Source organism: Pelophylax lessonae (assembly GCF_965119305.1).
Source record: "Pelophylax lessonae genome assembly, chromosome: 6".
Lineage (NCBI taxonomy): Eukaryota > Metazoa > Chordata > Amphibia > Anura > Ranidae > Pelophylax > Pelophylax lessonae.
In genome coordinates, this window is record NC_138773.1 from 36,517,704 (window position 1) to 36,538,636 (window position 20,933).

The 20,933-nt window shown below is 46.1% G+C and overlaps 1 protein-coding gene across 1 annotated transcript in view; it reads right to left on the bottom strand.

Moving 5' to 3' along the window:
• Positions 1–255: 255 nt before the first annotated feature.
• The window catches only part of LOC309557659 (uncharacterized protein), a gene marked incomplete at both ends in the record, with an annotated part of 88,192 nt that continues 67,514 nt past the window's right edge, over positions 256–20,933 (bottom strand). The window contains one exon of the mRNA XM_082260448.1: positions 256–1,854. Within this exon, the coding sequence (XP_082116574.1) occupies positions 256–1,854 (1,599 nt within the window). The remainder of the gene's footprint in view (positions 1,855–20,933) is intronic.

Consider the following 20,933-nt stretch of genomic DNA (forward strand, 5'->3'; position numbering starts at 1 on the left):
CATGGCCTTTGTACGGGGGATGTGTCCTTTATCTAGAGACAATGTCCTAAACAATATTCATCTTTCTGATCCCAGAAAGTTTGGAGATTTGATGACCGTTAGTAAAAGGGGATATGAACATGAATCATTCTGAATGGTCTCAAGATCTCCTTTGAGCAATTTATTGCGCCTTTATTTTTCCAGCTGTTACTATTTCCAAGGCGATTTCATCCTCTTTATTATTTGCAAAATAAAATAATAATAATAGGTTGTAAATTATGGTTTTATAGAAAACGCCGGAGATATGAGCTTTATCCAGGCTCCACCAAATAAATAGAAGGCAGCATGGAGGGGTTCGGTGAAGGTGGCGGTGAAGGTGTGGAGGTGTCTGATGGGGTCACTCAGCTGGTAGAAGGACAAACGGCCGGCTTCATAATCCAGATCTATTCCCAACCTCTGCCCAGGAGACTCTGGGTATAACAATCCTTTCACAGAGTCATGAAGAAATGCATATTCATTTTTAGTTTTGCAGAAACTCCAGGACTTATTATTATTCCCAATACCAGACTTCTTTCCGACTCTCTCTATACTGGGATAGCAAACAGCCACATCCCATGCCCCACAGTCACCAACCTCTACTTCCCAGTAATGTCTCCCATGGGAAAAACTCTCTATGCTCATCACCTGACTGTATGTTGTAAATCTCTGTGGTAATTTTGGTTTAACCATTTTTGTTTCAGAGTGGGAGGCTATTCTCAGGTCATCAGATATAGCCAGAAAGTCACCGGCAGTTTTTTTATCCAGTAGCAGATCAGTTCCATCCTCCGCATAGAGGTTGTTTTTCAATTGCATATCAGTGATAAAATCAGTTATAGAGTTGTGCAAAACAAGAGAGATCATAAAATCATCCAGATTATGAACAGAAGATTCCTCCACATTCTGGTCACCCGTGTATGATTCCTGATCCTGTAGAACAGTTAGTGGGTCGGTCATGTTACACAATTTCTCTATGTGATCAATTTGCCTGGACAGCTCATCCTTCTGTATCTCCAACTGTTTAATGAGATCAGTGACTGACAATGAGACCTCCTCTACCTGCCTGGAGATCTCACTCAGGACTCTCTGTTCCTGGACCTCCAGCTGTCTCCTGATATCCTCAAACAGGGCAGTGACTCTCTTCTTCTCATCATCTGCTTTTTCTTGTGCTTTTCTTTTCTGGTCCTGTAGATTCTGAACGTTCTTCTCAGTTGTCTCTTTTGCCATAGTCAGTTTTTCTAGAATATTTCTCAGTTTATCCTTCTTCTTCTCCAAAGCCTCTTCTAGAAGTTCCACTTCATGTCCTTTATGTTTTCCCACCAGACAGCAGGCTACACATAGACAGATGGCATCCTCGGAGCAGTAATACTCCAGAAGCTTCTTGTGGATGGAGCATTTTTTACTACTGAAGGACGAGGTGGGTTCCACCAACACATGGTCCACTGTCTTGTTGTGGGCTGTCAGGTGTTTATCACACATTGAAGTCTCACACTGCAGACAAGTCTTGATAGCGGCCACTGGAGAATCCACACAATACGTACAGAGGATCTCACTGTTCTCCTCATTTTGTTGTGTAGATCTGAAGTTGTCCACAATGTTACACAACTTCCTATTCTTCTCCAGAGTAGGACGTTCTACATACTCCTCTCTGCACTCCGGACAGGAATAAACTCCGGACCCCTCCTGTGTATCCAGAACAGTCACAATACATTCCCGGCAGAAGTTGTGTCCACATCTCAGTGACACCGGCTCCGTATAAAGGTTCAGGCAGATGGAGCAGCTCAGCTCGTCTCCTAGAGCAGCAGACGCCATTCTGGGAACAAGGAAGAAGAAACGAAACTAAAAATCTGTTTTCATAAAGAAGGCGGAGGCTTTACAAGTTAACCCTACAGAGGACAGAAGGAACCCAAAACAAATTATTTTTGCTTATTGTCTGTCACAGAAATAAATGTGTAATACCACGGGTCTTCTATGACTCATTCTTGGCTTTTGATGGGAGGAAAAATATAGTTTTAGATTTTTTTTTAGGCTGTCATATGAAATATAAACCAAATAATGTATGAGATCTGTTCTCTGTGTGTTCTGGATGCAAACTAGATAGAATGTATTGTATGTATTTTATAGTGTATCCCTCCCCATGCAAGGAAAATGACTCCATTCACAAAGCTTTAAAGTGACTGTAAACGGTCACCTTGTAAAACAACCCATTCAGTTTAAAATAGAAATGAAAGGCAAAACATTTGTGTATAGATATATAAAAAAAAACATTACAAATACATTTTTCCCATTTTTATAATTGATCACATACCCTCTGTTCCCAGCTGCATAGGGGCCAGGGGAGGAGAAGCAGCAGCAGCACACGACTTTGTGGTGGCAGGGGGGGGGGGGGTCACGTGTCAGGACAAGTCTGATCATTGGATGAGAGCAGGCACAGCTACAGAACTGACCATGTGGTGCTCTTCGGCCCAGTGTGGTCAGTTTTTAATAGGAAAGCAGAGGGATTAGCAGGAACACCAGGGATTTCACACAAAGGAAGCAATACAAACAGAACAGGAGACTTTTTCATACAAGTACATGGTACATATACATAAGTGCATATACATAAGTGCAGCGCTAAGAGATAATAGTCCAAACACATAAGAATGTCAGATGCAATGAATGAATGAATGAATGAATGTCCAAACAAAGTGAGGAAGTAAAATTAATCCTTATCTAGAGTAAAACATTAGCAATTGAAGAGGGATAGTCCAACTCCACACCCGCAATGTAAAAGCAAACTGCTTACCAGATATACTTGACCACTGGATTACAGGTGGTCAAGTTGGGCATGAGGAAAGGTAAGGTCTCCCTCAAACCATAAACCCGATGTCTCCACTCATGCTCGTCCAGCAAAAATGATATGTAAAAAACAAACAGGCACTTCCATAGTGTAATACGTATAAACCCGTTTAATAGGAATAAAAAAGGTCTCACTTACAAAGCATCCAGATAAACTCATAATCAGAGTATAAAAGTAATAGTGGTGTCCCACCAGGTCTCCCTCCGGACTCTCTCATGAATCGACCAATCAGAGATGCGTTCACGTGATGATGTCACCGTCGTAGGCCCGAAAATTGTGCAAAAAAATATATATATGTTGTGCAAAATCTCGCAAAATCACACAATTAATTAATTTTCATAAATTCAAAAAATCACAAATCATGTAAAAAAAAGTCCATATACTGTCCATCAAATGAAAAACCAAACAAAGTGCTTCTGTGCTTCAGTGTGTGTAGAAATGGGGATGACCCCCTAGTGGCTGTCTACTTACCACAACACACTTGATCTCAAGCATTCAGGAAATGTTACTGCAGTGTGGTCATCACCTTTCTGCTGGGCTGGTATCATGTGGAGAGGTCCTTCCTGGTGGTCTTTTCACATCCAGAGTCCCCATTTGCCAAAAAAAAAAAAAAATGTCCCCGGATTTCATTTAAAAAATCTGGTCACCTTACAATATGGTCCACAAGGTGGTGACCTGACTTCTCTCAGATAGAACGCACAGACAGAAAGTCAACCCTCTCCAATTGCTAATTTTTTTCTTTGCAATTCTCACTGTACAGGACTCTGGATAAGAATTTATTTTACTTCCCCTCTTTGTTTGAACATTCATTCAATTATTACACCTTGCATCTCACATTCTTATGTGTTTGGACTATTATCTCTCAGCACTGCACTTCTGTATATGAGATCTAGATTGGAGTTGTTGTATTTTGACTTCTAGTGTCGGCTGCTTATCTCTATTTTTTTGACTCAAGCACAGCGTTCTTTTTCTACTTTTGTTTTGTAATGATTCGCGATCCTCAATCAGGCTCAAAATAGATTTCTTGCTGCTGGATCTGATTAGATAGGTAATTAGAGTGCATGCACAAAGAGATCACACTGACACACATTGTTCAGGTAAATTATACTTCTTGTTTATTTCTAATGAACAGCGAGTTAAATAGTTCAGTGGTTCTCAATTCCGGTCCTCGGGACCCACCAACAGGCCAGGTTTGCAAGATAACTAAATTACATCACAGGTGATCTCATTTGCTGCTCAGTGATTGCAGTATTCTAGTCTGCATCCCCCAAGGTAATACTTAAAATCTGGCCTGTTAGTGGGTCCCGAGGACCGGAATTGAGAACCACTGAAATAGTTAGTAGGCGAGAAGTGGGCAGTTGCCACAAAGACTTGTAAAGACTTGTCAAGTGGGGCGTGGTTCGTCAATGGCTCCGTGAGAGGCCGAGCAGTGAGGAGCTCTGCTTGGTGGAGGAGAGCGCCGTGCAGTGAGTGAGTCGGCTCTCCCCCCCCCCCTCCCCCGCTAGGTGCAGAGCGGGGCCCGAGGCTCACAGAGGACGGTAATGGGGAAATCCAGGCTCGGGGAGCCATAAAGCAGCGGTGGTGGCAAGGAAGCAGGCGGTCATACGCTGAATGTGCGGGACCCTGCCTCAGAGTGAGAGAGGTACAGCATAGGGTGAAAGACCGTGCGGGTCGGCGTGGGGCTGAGGGGCTGTGGAGGAGGAGAGCCGGGGTTGAGTGCCAGCTGGGACAGTAGATGCGGAGGTCGCTGGTCTCCCCTGTATATATGACTCAAGCAGCCAGCCCGGAGCAGAAACAAGCCCTAGAGAAAAGGACAGACATCACCTCTTATTTTCTGAGACGCACAGTGGCATCACGAAGAACTGTCGGGACCAAGGCATCATAGAAACGCCAAACAAACTCAGGAATGGCAGTTCAGCAGAAAGGGCCCAAAGCTACAAACATTCAATCTATTGGGGTCTCTGCTGGTGGGAAGAAGCCTTTAGTAATGGATATATCGCATGAACAAAGGAACGAAGAGCCTAAAGAATCCCTGATTATGCCGCAACAGCCCCAAATACCATCAACAGCGGAGTGGGTTGAGTTTGTAAAGATGATCCCGACGAAACAGGATATCCAAGACATGGCTGCAGCAATCGTGAGTGACATTAAAATGGAAATATGTGGTTTAAAACAAAAAGTTGACCAAATTGAAGGCAGATTGGTGAATACAGAGTCAGTACAATGTGATTTTGAAGTCAGAATCTCTGAATTAGAAAGTTCACGAGCGCAGTTGCAAAAACAAGTCACCTGGTTGCGGCTGCAGCAGGATGATGCCGAGAACCGCAGCCGGAGGAATAATATTCGACTGCGGGGCTTGCCTAAATCCGTAAAGGGCCCAGAGCTCAGAACCACGGTAGTGGGTATTTTGAATGGTGTGTTGGAGAGACCCCAAATGGAAAAAATGGAAATTGACAGAGTGCACAGGGTTAAAGCGCCCCGAAGGACGGTAACAGATCTAATCCCAGATGTCGTGATTAGGATTCACCTGTTTTCACTTAAAGAACACATAATGAGACAAGCATGGGCAAAAGGGCAGATTGAGTATGAAGGTTCTCAATTGAAACTGTTGCCAGATCTTTCACGGGGGACCCTAAAGATGAGAGCCGCAATTAAACCCCTCCTAGAGGTCATAAGAAAAGTGGGAGCAACCTATTTTTGGGGACACCCCTTCCATTTGAAAGTGGTGAAAGACAGAGAAACGTTCTTTTTGAAATGGCCAGACCAGCTCCCCGGGCTCTTTACATTTTTGGGGTGCGCCCCGATCCATGTGAGTGACTGGATAGATGTCCTAGGAAACTCCGTGAACTATTACATGAATTAAGTCATACAACATGGGTGAAATTTGGAGCAGATAGGTGTGGGAGCAAAACAGATGCTCAGGACAAGGAGACATTAATACAACGAACCTAAAAGTGCTGCACACAGGTTCCTGGCCTATTCCATGTTTTTTTTTTTTTTTTTTTTCCAGTTTTTCCCATGCGTTTTTTTTTTTTTTCTTTGTTTGTTTCTGGGGTTCTCCCTATCTCCTCTTCTCCCTCTCTTTCTGGGAGGGGGGAAAGTTAAGATGTGTGGAGGTCCCTGGTATCCCCACACCCGCCTCGAACATTTGCTTTGTCAAGATAACGGAAAATTTATATCAAATACTTACCGTAATTTTCCTTTCCTGATGGACTCCATGGCAGCATACGTATCGGGTTTGGCCCCGCCTCCAAACCTACCCATAGGACCTCACTCCCATAAATCTTTGCTCCTGTTCAGCACACGTGTTCTGTAACTATCCTCCACAGAAATCCGGGAGGGAACTCCTGCTGCCATGGAGTCCATCAGGAAAGGAAAATTACGGTAAGTATTTGATATAAATTTTCCGTTTTCCTGACAGACTCCATGGCAGCATACGTATCGGGAAATAACTCGCCGTACACACAGGGTGGGCAGGTGCTGAACAGAAAAGTTTTAATGCATTTTGTCAAACAGACAGGACTTGCAAACCAAAATTCACAGAAGAAAGAGCCGCTGGCTCAACACAGTAATGGGATAAGAAAGTGTTAATAGAGGACCACGATGCTGCTCTGCAAATGACTTCAGGAGCCACATGTCTGGATACTGCCCAGGAGGTAGAGATGCTCCGCGTCGAATGAGCTGTAACTACTGCTGGAGGGGTCAAGCCCTTAGCCCTATAAGCCCACTGGATGGTCTGGATGATCCAAGAGGAAATGGATCTCGTCGAGGCTCTTGAACCTTTGTTTTTTCCATAAAAGGTAACGAAAAGATGTTCTGATTTTCTGAAAGAGGAAGTGGCATTTAAATATTTCTTAATACACTCTCCAACATCCAGCGGATGAACCGAAGATTCTTCCTCTTCCTGTCTAAAGGTTGGTAATACTGTTTCTATGTTTTCATGGAAGACAGAGGTCCTTTTTGGTCTCGCATCCAGCATGGGGATGAGCACCACTCTGTCAGGAAAAAAGGTTAAGAAAGGCTCTTGTGTCCCAAAGGACCCAATTTCCGACACTCTTTTTGCTGAGGTTATAGCCACCAGAAACACTGTTATCAGTGTAAGCTCTCTTATGGTCAAAGAATCAAACATGTCTTGAATTTGACTCGCCAGGAAATCCAGAACTAGTGGCAGATCCCACTTGGGAAACCTGGGTTTTCTCTGAGGTCTGATTCTCACTGCCCCTTGGAAGAACTGACGAATTAGGGCATGAGTGGCCCAGGAGATCCCTGTAAAAGCAGAAATAGCCGAGACCTGGACTCTGAGCGAACTCACTGATAGAGGCAAATCCAGTCCTGATTGGAGAAAGCTCAATACATCCTGGATCTTAATTGAAGATTGAGGATCAGGCCTTGTATTCAGTTGTGCAGAAAATTTTTCCCAGATTCTCTGATACACCCTGTTCGTTGAGCTTCTTCTAGCACTAAGTAATGTCGAGATTGCCGTTTCTGGACAGCCTAAAGCCTGTAACCTCCTCCTCTCAACATCCAGACCTTGAGATGTAAACGGTCTGGGCACGGATGGAGTACAGACCCCTGGGACAACAGGTCCGGTCTGAAGGGTAGCGGGATTGGGTCTTGGACACTGAGTAGCGTCAGAAGGGGAAACCATGGCCTGTTCGGCCAGAAGGGAATCACCGCCACTACCTCCACTGGCTCCGACCTGAGTCTCCGAAGGAACTGCAACACAATCGGAATTGGTGGGAAGGCGTATGCCCTGTGGAATCTCCACTGATCCGAGAGTGCATCTATCCCTGATGCTTGTGGATCTCTGAATCTTGAGTAGTACTTCGGCAGTTTGTGATTGCAGGGGGAGGCGAAGAGATCTACCTCTGGAGAAAACCCCAATGTTAGGATCCAGTCGAACGTTTCCTTGTGAAGGGACCACTCGTTGTTGTCCAGATCCACTCTGGACAAGAAGTCTGCTTTGACATTCTGGACTCCTGGAACATAAACCGCTGAAAGATTCGAGAGATTTTTCTGTGCCCAGGACATAATCGGCTCCACTTCCCTCAATAGGGACCAGCTGCGTGTACCCCCTTGTTTCCTGATGTATGCCACTGCTGAGGTGTTGTCCAGGCGCAGCATGACAGGTTGGTCTTTTGTCAGGTGAGCAAATGCTCGAAGAGCTTGGAATGCTGCTCGGAGTTCTAGTATGTTGGATACTATTCCTCGAGTGGAAAACTCCCACCTGCCCTGTGCCACCTCCGACAGACAGTGGGCACCCCAGCCTATGTTGCTGGCGTCCGAGGTAACCACTACCCACGGAGCTGGCTTCAGAGAGTGGCAGTTCAGCAGGTGGTCTCTGCATAGCCACCAAGGAAGACTCGCTCTCATTGAAGGGGTTAGGAAGATGCGTTGATCCAGATGCCACGTATCCCATTGCTGAAGGAATCCCTTCTGAAAGGGTCTCATCCTCCACAGGGCCCACTTCACCATGGGGACTACTGCGACCATAGTCCCGATCACCTTCAGACATTGACGTGCCTGAAGATGAGAGGATGAGAGGGCAAAGCGAATCCTGTCTCGGAGAGTCCCTATCTTTTCCTCTGGAAGAGAGATAGTCGCCTTCTCTGTGTCGAACAGAGCGCCCAAGTAGATCAGGGACTGAGTTGGAATCAGGTGACTCTTCTCCTTGTTGAGTAACCAACCAAACTTCTGGAGAGTGGACACGACCTGCTCCAGATGAACTAATAGTTGGTCTCTGTCTTGGGACAACAGGAGTAGATCGTCCAAATAGTGGTGAAGACGGATACCTTTCAATCTCAGTAGGGCTACCACGGCCAATAAGATTTTTGAAAAGGTCCGTGGAGATGTTGAGAGCCCGAATGGGAGACAGATAAACTGAAGATGTAATCCTCCCACTTCGAACCGGAGAAACCTTTGAAAATCTTCGTCCACAGGGACATGAAAGTAGGCGTCTTTCAAGTCGATGGACACCATCCAATCTGCCGGCTGGACTGACTGCTGTATGGACAACAGGGTCTCCATTTTGAACCTTTCTTTTTTTATGAATTTGTTCAAGAAGGTCAAATCTATTACTGGTCTCCATGATCCGTTCTTCTTTTGGACCAGAAAGAGCGGAGAATATATTCCTTGGCCTCGCTCGGACTCTGGAACGGAGATGACAGCCCCTTGAGCAATGAGAGCTTCGACGTAAGAAAACAAAATCTGACGCCTTTCTTCTAGACATGGTATGGCAGTAGGCAGGAACCTTGAGCCTGGCCTCTCCTTGAAGACCCACTTGTGGCCTGAAGACACCGTCCTGACGGCCCAGGGGTCCTGAATCGAAGCCGCCCAGACATGTCGGAAGGAGCGTAGACGTGCACCCACCCGACATGTCTGAGCGGGCCCACCTTCAAAAGGACTTAGTGGGCTCACGGTCCCCAGAGGAGACGTTCTTTGTCGTCTTCCTGGAAGACTGTCTGGATCTCCAGTTCCGGTTGAACTCCCGACCAGGTCTATAAGAACGAGCTTCCCTGGCCCGGTCAGGCACAAATTTTCTGGTAGGCTGTCCTTTCTTGACGTTGAACTGGCGCCGATCCTGGGGAAGAAACCCAGACTTACCGCCTGTAGCCCGGGTTATGGCCTCGTCCAGTTTATTCCCGAAAAGGGAGGACCCCTCAAAGGGAATACGGCACCAAACTTGCTTTGATGCCGGATCCGCCACCCAAGGGCGGAGCCAAAGAGCTCTCTTAGCTGTGACCGAGGACAGCATAACTCTTGCCAATAGACGGATCAAGTCTATGGAAGCCTCCCCAAGGAACGACGCGCCCAGCCTAAGCTCCTGGATTGGAGCGCTTCTGGCCACCTCCTCCGAAACCGATCTGACCGATTCGTCTACCACATCAGCCCAAGACTCCATGGCTTTGGATAGAGCAGCCAAAGCCAGGACTGGCTTACAGGCCATACCTGCTGTAAGGTAGATTCTCTTCAAATCAGAGTCCATCCTTCGGTCCAACGGGTCTTTAAATAAGACCGTATCCTCTAAGGGAAGGGTCACGTGCTTGACCAGTCTCATGACTGCTGCGTCAACTAGGGGAGGGGACTCAAGATGTTTCACATCATCCTCTTTGAAGGGGTAAAGTTTAGCCATCTTGGATACTAAGGAATTCTTTCGTTCCACCTTTTTCCACTCCTCCAAGATGATTTCACCCAACTCTCCCAGGAAGGGAAAATTAACACGCTCCTTATTGAGCTGTTTAAAGTACTTCTTCTGCTTGGGAGGGGGAACAGCTGACTCCTCCCAATTTAAGGTCTCTCTGACCGCTTTAACCAGGGAAGGCACCAAGGTATATTCAAAACCCAAGCAGGGATCCTCATCTTCAGAGTCGCTACCTGACAAGAGCATCGACTGATGGCTTGTGTGGGCTGACTCGAAATCTTCCTGTACCTGTAGTGCTACAGGGGAGGGGCTTGGGGAAGCCGTTGCAGTGTCTTGAGAACGACTGACACCCAACTCTGCCAAAGAGTCCTTAACCACTCTCTTGACCAAAGCCTCAATGCGCTGATCGGAAGTATCCCTTTCTCCCGCAGCCTGGGAGAAACATCTATCACAGAAAAGCTTCCTCTCCGGGACACTAGCGCCACAGCCTCTGCAACCTGCTTTGTCAGGTCTCCGTGCGTGGCTGGCTGAAGTAGATGATTTTTGATGATGTGAGCCCGAACGGGACTTTCCTGTAGAGTGCCGGTGGCGAGAGCTTGAGCGTCTTTCACTTCTTTGAGAAGAGTGCCTAGTCTCTGAACGAGGAGGGCTGTGAACAAGAGAAAAAACAGAAAAAACAGACAGGAAGCTAGGAACACTTGAGTTCCTACCCCCACCCCCTATAACCCACAGCCCCACCAAGAAGCCCCAAATACCTGTTAGGGGCGGGCTGACCACCGGAGGGCAAAGTAGCTTCCATTCTGATGCTGACCTACAAGAATGAGCCGGACAGCAATGTCAGAAAACCAGCAAAAGAGGAGGGGGGGGGGGGGGGGGGGCTCCCAAACTGGGGCCAGTACTCACCAAGAACCAGAGGTTAGCAGGCAGAGCGGCAGCGAACAGCAGGCGTCCAAAAACCGATCAGATGCGGAGTATAGAACACCCAGTATCAGCAGTGTGTATAAACACAACACTGCTGACAGTTCTGGGATTTAAATATGGCGCCTGGTGACGTCATCAGCGATCGCCGCCGACGCCAACTCACTGCGCATGCGCCGCGCTCTTACTGCGCACGCGCGAGAGCCAAGCCTCGTTCTGGAGGCGCCGCACATGCGCAGTAGCGCACCGCACCGGCGGCCGGTCAGGAAGTGAACCGCTGACCGGCCCCGGACCACTAGCCACCAGGGAAGGCAGGAAAGACCAGGTAAGAGAAACATATATAAACAAGGCAATATAAGCATATAAAATAGCTGCCATGGAGTGTACTCACGAACCGCAGACCACCAGGGATGGATGCACACCGGACTTATCTCTTCAAGGGTACCGGCCACCCGCAGCAGCTGGGCTTTTTGGCCAAGGCTGCTACATCTTCGCCCCTCCTCCATACCCCGCAGCAGCTGGGGCTTATTGGAGAGCTCCATACCCGACTGGTAGAGCCATCCATCACCCGGAATCCATCTTCAGGTAGGATATCAGGTAATCCTTTGGAGGACAAAAAAAGAACACGTGTGCTGAACAGGAGCAAAGATTTATGGGAGTGAGGTCCTATGGGTAGGTTTGGAGGCGGGGCCAAACCCGATACGTATGCTGCCATGGAGTCTGTCAGGAAATGGGTGTTTTTTCTGCATTTTTTCTGTTTTACTTTCTATATGTCCTTACTATCTGAGTCACCCTCGAAGGGGAAGGGGGGGGGGGGTTACTTTTAGTGTGATTTGTGTTATTTTTCCATGCTTTTCATGTTTTTCTTATAGGAGATTTGTGGTGTGCGTTTTTGGATTTTTTTTTTTTTTTTTTTTCACAGGAAAGTTGGATATTATATATTTGTATCTGTAGAAATCAACAATAACTTCACAAGGTGTTTTTTTTTTTTTATAAATTTTTTTTTTTTTTGTTTCTATTCGTGCCCCCGCCAGCCATGGAGGGCCGGAGCACGATCTTAAGGGTTAAGAGGGAAGGGGGAACTGAGGTAGAGGTAATTTGAGAGTGTTCCCTCACTTCGTGCGTGACACGCTTAAGACATAAAAAAGAAGATAGGTGAGACTTAATAATACCGAATTTAAATCACTATTAGGGTGTATACAGAGGATATAGTGACTCAGGGAATAGTTATGGTTAATAGCAACTAGAAGTGAGTAAGAGAGATCCTCCCAGGACCTAGCGCAAGTCTGAAGGGTTAAAATGGAGTTGAGGGGAGGGTAGATGTTTTGCAGAAGGGGGGGTGAGGGGGCCCCGGGGCCCTCAGGAAGGGAGATGGGGGGAGGGGGAGGGGAATCCATAGAGTGATAGAAGTAGAAGGCACAAGCAAGGGATCTGACCATGTAGCAATTAAGTCCCCTTTATCTGCGACCTGGCTCGGGGTAGTTTGACTAGATTGGGAGGCGTAAGAGGGGGTCTCTGGGGCGGGGGGGGGGGGAGTAGGACATTGACATTATGTGAAGGGAGGCGATCGTCCGCCGAGTTAGAGCTCCTCTAGCTGGACACTTTAAATTTATAGTTTTACTGTCTGCCGGTGATAAGATAGGGACTACATCCTTACCACCACGGTAGGGGTGAGAGGGAGTAGAGCCCATTTTCTTAGCTCCAATTTTTGGAGCCCAGCCTTTTCTTCTTTTTTCTTCCCTCTTGTGTTCTTGAAGGAGAGTGTCCAGGTACAGTGGCTTGCTCGCGGGGTTTTGGGAACCACGGCCCCCTCAGTAGATAGCGCCTGGTTGCGCTGGTTTAGATAACCATTAGAGGGGGGTAGGGGTAGTGGGTATTAAACATTATATACATACTTGTGTGGGTGAAGGGGGGTTTCTTTTCTTGTCAAATTTTTTTATTTTTTAAATTATTTTTTTAATTTTTTTTTTTTTTCTCGCATAGGTTGTGTGGCCATAGGGGGCAGGGGACCGTTCCACAATGGTGGCTGGAGGTGGGGCGACCCGGGGGGGGGGGGGGCAGCAGGTTGTAAGATTACGACCTATAATGTGAGGGTACTATCAACCCCACAGAAGCGTAGGAGACTTATGGGAGATCTAAAACGAGATGCTACACAAATAGCTTTCATTCAGGAGACCTACTTCTGCAAAGATGCAGTACCAAAATTGTACAACAAAGACTTTCCATGGGTCTACCACGCTACATCCCCTATTGCTAAATCAAAGGGTGTGAGCATTTTAATATCAAGTGCTATGAATTGGATCCTGAAAGAAGAATTGGCTGACCCAATGGGTAGGTTCGTGTTGGTGAAGGGGTGGATAGGACAGGTCGAGGTAACCCTTGTAAATGTCTATTTTCCCAATTATGAGCATGTAATGTTTTTACAGAAAATAATTCCAGTTGTCTTGGAATTCCGGGAAGGGCACTTAGTGATGGGAGGTGACTTTAATTATGCCCCAGAACCTCTGTTGGATACCTCCAAAAGAAGTTCATATATGTCATTTGCTAAATTACGAAGGCTACAAAAAGAGATCTCCCTCCTGGGCCTCATCGACCCATGGAGGTTGATGCACCCAGGGGAGAGAAATTACACTTTCTATTCTCCAATCCACAAGGCATATAGTAGGATAGACAGAATCCTGGTTACCCAGGCAGACCTGCCGTTAGTGACAGACTCAGATATCGGAGATTTTTCAATCTCTGACCATTTTCCGGTGTATGTGAGTATAGAGTGGAAATCAAAAAACTGTAGTCCAAGATCATGGCGCATAAATGAGGCCTTATTACAATCCTCGGAAATGGAGGGGAAGATAGATGAGGCGTTACATAACTACTTTTTGGAAAATACATCGGAGTCGCTCTCACCTTCCACGATCTGGGAAGCGCACAAGTGCGTGATAAGAGGGGTACTGATACAGTTGGGTGCACAGCGTAAAAGAGAGCGAGAGGCGAAAATTAAAGAATATCTAACTAAAATTGAACATCTGAGTAGACAGCATAAGAGAACGCTTGCGGAAGCTCACTTGATCCCTCTCATGCGGGTAAGAGAGGAATTGAATCAGATACTTTTCCAAAAGACAGTACGAAATATGTTATGGTTGAAAAGACACCTGTATGAATACGCAAATAAACCAGGGGCGATGCTGGCACGAGCATTGAGGGGCCCAAAAAGACGAACTCAAATGTTACGTCTTAGAAATACAAAAGGTGGGGAGGTTCACACTTCAGCTGACATAGCAGAAGAGTTCTGCTCTTTCTATCGGTCACTATATAACCTACCGGAAATAGGGAGCAAGAAAAGTCCAGAAAAGGCGAAGCAGATAGAGGAGTATTTACGAGACTCGGGCATGCGTACACTTTCAGAAGACCAAGTACTGACTTTGGAAGGCGAGATATCGGGGGAAGAGCTGGCCGCTGCGATTTCACAGACCAAGGCACATAAGGCACCTGGCCCAGATGGCTTTACTTTAAGTTATTACAAGAAATTTGGGGAGCGTTTAAAGAACCCCCTACTATCACATTTCAATGAAGTGGGAAGAAGAGCGGCGTTCCCATTGGATTCTTTACGGGCGCATATTACTCTAATACTTAAAGAGGAGAAGGACCCCCTGTGTTGTGGCAGCTATCGCCCGATATCTTTGATAAATGTAGACACGAAACTATACGCAAGAATATTAGCAAATCGGCTCTTACCATTTATGGCAGACTTGGTCCATTTCGACCAAGTGGGCTTTATTCCTACACAGGAGGCCCGGGACAATACAATCCGAGCCATAGATTTAATACATCGGGCACGTACATCACGGAAGAAGATGGTTCTCTTCGCAGCAGATGCGGAAAAGGCCTTTGACAGGGTGGCGTGGGATTTTATCCGTGCCACCCTGTCATACATAGGCCTGGGACCACAAATGCTGCAATTTATACTGGCACTTTATACGGTCCCTACGGCTGCTGTTAGGGTAAATGAATGGAGGTCGAGTTACTTCCCTATCTCTAATGGCACACGGCAGGGGTGCCCTTTATCCCCGCTTATATTCGTGTTGTGTCTGGAACCCCTATTGTGCAGAATTCGGAGTTCTCCGGATATAGCGGGAATCCAAAGCGGGGGGGGGGAACAACACAAGGTGGCCGCGTTTGCGGATGACCTGCTGTTTTTTGCTACTAACCCTTCTCTTTCATTACCAAATATTCTAGGCGCCCTGAAAACATACAGTGGGTTCTCTAATTATAAAATTAATGTAACTAAATCAGCGGCACTCAACATATCGTTATCTGACCAAGAAGAGAGAGCACTTCGAACAGCGTTCCCGTTTCAATGGGCCTCAGATACGCTGAAATACTTAGGGATACAGTTAACGGCAGATCCCGCGGATCTCTATAGAAAGAATTACCTTCCGCTTGTAGGAAAGATTAAAGCAGATCTTAGAATATGGCAGCTGTTGGCAGTGACGTGGTTTGGGCGCTGTAGCGTTATTAAAATGAATGTGTTACCCCGTATTTTGTATTTAATGCAGACAATTCCAATAGCAGTTCCAAAAGAATTCTTTCAATCAATCAAGGGCATACTCCGCTCCTATATTTGGGCAAACAAATCCCAGAGAATTAAGATGCAGACGTTGGCCTTACCCAAAGTAAGAGGTGGGATGGGATTACCAGATATCCTGAGATATTACAGGGCGGTCCATATAGTTAGGCTCCATGTACACGGGACGTTGTTAAAAGTCCCTTTGAATGCTGGAATTTTTAGGACGTTTGAAACGTCCGTTCGGCCGCGTTTGTACCCGCGTTTAGCGGGCGTTTAGCAGCGTTTGCGGGTGTTTGCGTTTAGAAGCGTTCCTAGAGGTCAAAAAAATGATTCCCCTTTAAAATGGAAAAACGTGAACGCTAAACGCGGGTCATCGCGTTCGGACGCGTTTGTGCGTTTGAAACGCCGGGAAACACACGTTCGAACGCAAATAATTGCGTTCTAAAAACAGTCCCTGAACGCAACTGCCTGCAAATGACTGTAAACGACCCTGTGTACATGGACAGATAAGATAAAATGTAGATGGGTTCAGGGGCTTCTAAAAAAAACGCCCAACTGCTCCTAAACGGCCATTTCCAGCGTCCCGTGTAGGTGCAAGAGAATCGCTAGATTATTTCAGCCTTTATCAGTTGTATAATTATATTAGATCAGTTCGGCAGAAAGGGTATGCACCACGAGAGCTAACAGATCTGGAAAATATGTGTAGAACAGGTAACGCGACGGGCCATTTGATCTCAAGGTTCTATACACAATTGTCAGAAGAAGAGGGAGACCAACAATTGCCGTTTATCCAAAAATGGGAGCAGGAGTTAAACACCGTGTGGTCAAAAGAGCAGATAAATAAGATCCTGAGATTAGTTAACCAATCGTCACTAGATTGTAAGATCCAAGAGACAGGGTATAAAATTCTAACCAGATGGTATAGAGTCCCATCACTATTACACAGAATAAAAGAGGCGGTCTCAGGAAAATGCTGGCGGTGTGGATTGGAGGATGGAAATATGGTACATATTTTTTGGAGATGTAAAAGAGTGCGGCCATTTTGGAATAAGATAGCAGTGGCTATAAAACATATAGCCAACGTGGCTATACTAGAGGACCCTGCGTTGTGCTTGCTGCATTTGACAGGAAGCTCAGTGCGGAGCTACAGGAAGTCCCTGACTCTGCGTCTGTTGAATGCAGCAAGGGCATGCATACCTATTTTCTGGAAACAGACAGTGATCCCAACTTACGAGTTGTGGTGTGGGAAGGTCAACGAGATTTTTAAGATGGAAGAACTGTCCGCCATATTGGGAAATTCAGAGGATCAAGTTAAGTTGAGATGGAGACCCTGGGTGCAATACTTGGAAGCCAATTCTTCTTAAAGGGAGTTTAAGAGAGGGTCATCCTGGGCAGAGACTGGTCCAGGCCGCGGGGGGACGGTCCCCATACCCCTTCTGGCGTACGGTAATATAGTATGGAATATATCTTCATACGAAGAAATGTTGGGAATGAGTGTATAAAAGTATAAAAACTTTCTTTTTGTCTTTTTTTTGTTTTTTTTTGGTTTAATTGGGGGCAGGAGGGAGGGGGAGGTAAGGGGGTGGGGTTTGGTCAGATCATGACAATGTTTGTTTGAAATGTATGTATATATAAAAAATCACCAATAAAGATATAAATTAAAAAAAAAAAAATAGTTAGTAGGCGGGTGTCATATGTTATTACGTCATAAGCATAATATTAGCATAATAATGATTATTTGCAGCTTTCTGGTTAGTCATGTCCATTATAAGGTGGTCCCTTTCGAGTTTATGAATGTTATCTTCTCTTGAAGGCACCGTGCCAAGGCTCCATCTTTCTTCAGACATTCCATCTCGGTGGAGGGGGTATCTAATAATGGCCATTTTGAGTAAGGAAGACAGAAAAAAGATATGTACATGTACAGAGAAACAGACATAGAAAAATAGACATTTTGCTAAATTCACAAGTGTTCATCACATTCCTTCACAGTCCCCCCTAAAATGGCTATATTTCTTCTGTCCCTCATACTAAAGTGCCTACTCACCTGGCCCATACTCCTCCGGAACTTTTTTAGGGCTGTACATAGAGAAGAGCAGTAACTAGTTCACTACCCCCCTCGATACAGCCTGGAGAGGGCAGTCAGGTGCTATCTATCCCTACAACCCTATAGAACTGTGAAATTATGAACAGGGAGTGACTGTAGAGGGGTGAAGGGTTTGTCCTCTTCCATCATAAGGCGGCCTTCTTCTTCTTGGTGGAGAAATGTAGGTGTGCTATTGTCTACAGTTTTGCTCATTAGCTTCTTTACAAATGGTAGAATACAGCATACAATCAGGGCTAAAAGAACTAGGATTATTAGTACCGTTACTCCTACCTGGGCGAGCGCCTTCTGCCACCCACTCATCCAGCTAAAATATTGATCCCAAGGGTCTGTAATACTGTAACTCAAATGACAGATCTTCTAATTTCTTTATAGCTAGAGTAGCTTTACCATTTGGACCATTGTCAGGAATGTATGTGTATGTATCCTGTTTTTTTTTCCCACCATTTTACAGACACCTCCTTTCTCAGCTAACACCATGTCTAAGGCCATCCGGTTCTGGAATGTCATATAGGAAGTGGGGGCTAACTGGTCAGCAATTCCCTGGAGGGCATCCCTGGTGTAATTCACTAATCTCTGTTGGTTATAATATATGTAGTTAATCCAATCTACATTCTTGTTGACAGTTATTATGGGGAGCAAAGACTCAAAACCAGCTTTTACCTGATCCCTTGGCTTTGAACTCATCTGGGACCCCCCTCCGGACCCTTATGGCATCTATGTACACATGAGGATCAAAGCTTCCAGAGGGAGCTGCTCGCTTCCTCCTGTGGTTGGGTGCTGGGTCAGTGTATTTATCAGGTGTATTATACTACAAAAATCAAAAATAAACGTAACCACTTGTGTGCTGGATGAATTGTACCAAAATGTAGTGACACCATTTGTCTTAGTGATGGCCACCTGTTGAGTACCTGTTTTGGTGATAATCACCTGCTGAGCTTTTATCAAACTTATAAGAAAAAAGGATATACAGCACAATCATTGTGCTGCCAGCAGGATCTTGTCTTCAGGAGATTGGGCTTTCTTGCAGTGAAAGGCGTGTATCCAGGTGCTTTTCCCTTCTAGCTTGACTGATGTAGCTGTAGTCAGCAGCACCTGGAATGGTCCTTCGTATCGGGGGATCAAGTGAATTTTTCCTTGTGAATTTCTTCACTAATACCCAGTCTCCTGGCTGAAGACTGTGGGTTCCCGAGTCTGTCTCTGGGTCTGGAATAGAGGAAAATACTCGAGAATGGATATTAGTTAAGGCTTTAGACAAATATGTAACATAACAAGTTAACACATCAGATTGTAACTGTAACTGCTGTGGGGAGTAACAGCCAAGTCTGGGGGCTGAACCAAACAAAATTTCATAGGGAGACAGGGCATGTTTCCCCCGGGGGGAGTGTCTGACACCGAACAGGGCAATAGGCAAACTGTCTGGTCAACTCATGTTAGTCTCTTGGGCCATCTTTAACATCCTGTTCTTTAAAGCCCCATTCATCCTTTCTACCTTCCCATTACTTTGAGGGTGGTATGAGGTGTGTAAAGCCAACTGAACTCCCAGTGCTGCCCAAATCTCTTTTGTTAGGATTGCTGTGAAAGCTGGGCCCTGATTGCTCTCTATCACCTCTGGGACCCCAAATCTACATACTATCTCACTAAGTAGTTTTTTTGTTTTTTTTAGCCGTGGTTTTAGCTGTCATGTTTGTGACTGTGTAGGCTCCTGGCCAGCCTGAGAACATGTCCACCACCACTAGGGCGTATTCATATCGGCCGCTTTTTGGCATCTGTATGTGATCAATGTGTATCCTCGGATATAAGGGTTTTTCCAAATGTTTCTGCGGTATCTTTTCTGCCCTCCCCTTCTTTCGTATTCTGCTCCTTTGTTGATCCATTCCAGCTTTCTTCTGTGTGAGCCGCCCTTGCATAGAGGCTAGGTATAGTCTGTCAGATGGCACATGCACTGCCAAAAGGCATCTGCACTGGGGATTCACTCTCCTCTTCAGCCGCTTCGGCCGTTTTTCGTTGGTTTGTTGCTGCTTGTTTAGCCACTTTATCCGCCAAGTGGTTTCCTCTGGCTTCTTGAGAATTCAGCTTGCCATGTGCTTTAACCTTCAAGACAGCCACTTGTTCCGGTAGGAGTAGTGCATCCATTAAATCTTTGATGGCAGGACCATGTTTCACCTGTGTTCCGGCCGCTGTCAGGAACCCTCTAGCTCTGCAGATGATACCAAAATCATGAGCTACTCCAAGGGCGTATCTTGAGTCTGTGTAAATGTTGGCTCTTTTGCCTTCTGCTATCTTGCACGCTGCAGTGAGAGCTTGAAGCTCTGCTTCCTGGGCAGATACAGTTGGTGGTAATGCTCTTGCTTGTAGGATTTCAAATTCAGAGGTCACAGCATAACCTGTGTGGTACTTGCCTCCTTCATCTGCATATCTAGAGCCATCCACAAAAAGTGTGTAGTCAGGGTTTTCCAGAGGAATTTCACTCACTGTAGGGAGATATGAGGTTTCCAAGCGCATCATTTCAAGGCAGTCATGTGGAGTATCATAGTGGTCATAGGGATCTCCTTCAGCTTCTCCTTCCCCCCCCTCGAAAAATGGCAGAAGGATGGTCGGGTTGAGAGTGAGACACCTTTTGGAGGGTCACGTTGTCAGGAAGTAGGAGGGAGATTTGCAGCCATAGATGTCTGGCCGTGCACAGGTGTCAGAGTTGCACCTGATTTAAGATGGCAGCAATGTCATGCGGTGCCAGAAGAAGCAGGGGGTGTGCTAAGACAAGGTCTGAGGTTTTGTCCAGCAGTGCTTGGGCAGCAAAGACAGCTCTTAGACAGGAAAGACCACCCCTAGCCACGGGGTCTAAGTGGCAAGAATAGTACCCAATGGGTCTAGTCCGTCCTCCATGTTCCTGAGCCAGGACCCTGTGGCGTGGCCATTCTTCTCCGACACGAACAGTTTGAAGAGTTTCTCATAATCTGGAAGGCCCAAAACAGGAGCTGTGGATATTGCTTGCTTCAGCAGAATAAAATTGTCCAGGGCCTCGTTTGGCACGGACTTGAGAGCATCATAGAGTGGTTGCATGAGGATTGATGCATCAGGGATCCACGCCTTGCAGTAAGATATGAGTCCAAGAAAGGCATGCAGTTGTTTAGCTGCTTTTGGTTGAAGAATATTTTGGATTACAGCTACTCGGTCTGATGTGATATGTCTTGTGCCTTTAGAAATGCAGTGGCCTAAAAAGGTGACAGTCTTGGAAAACCACTGTATTTTCTCTTTGGAGGCCTTACAGCCTTGTTCCTCATGGTAGCATAGTAGACTTTCTGAATTTTCTTCAGCAGCGGGGTAGTCATCTGCACAGAGGAGAAGAGTCACT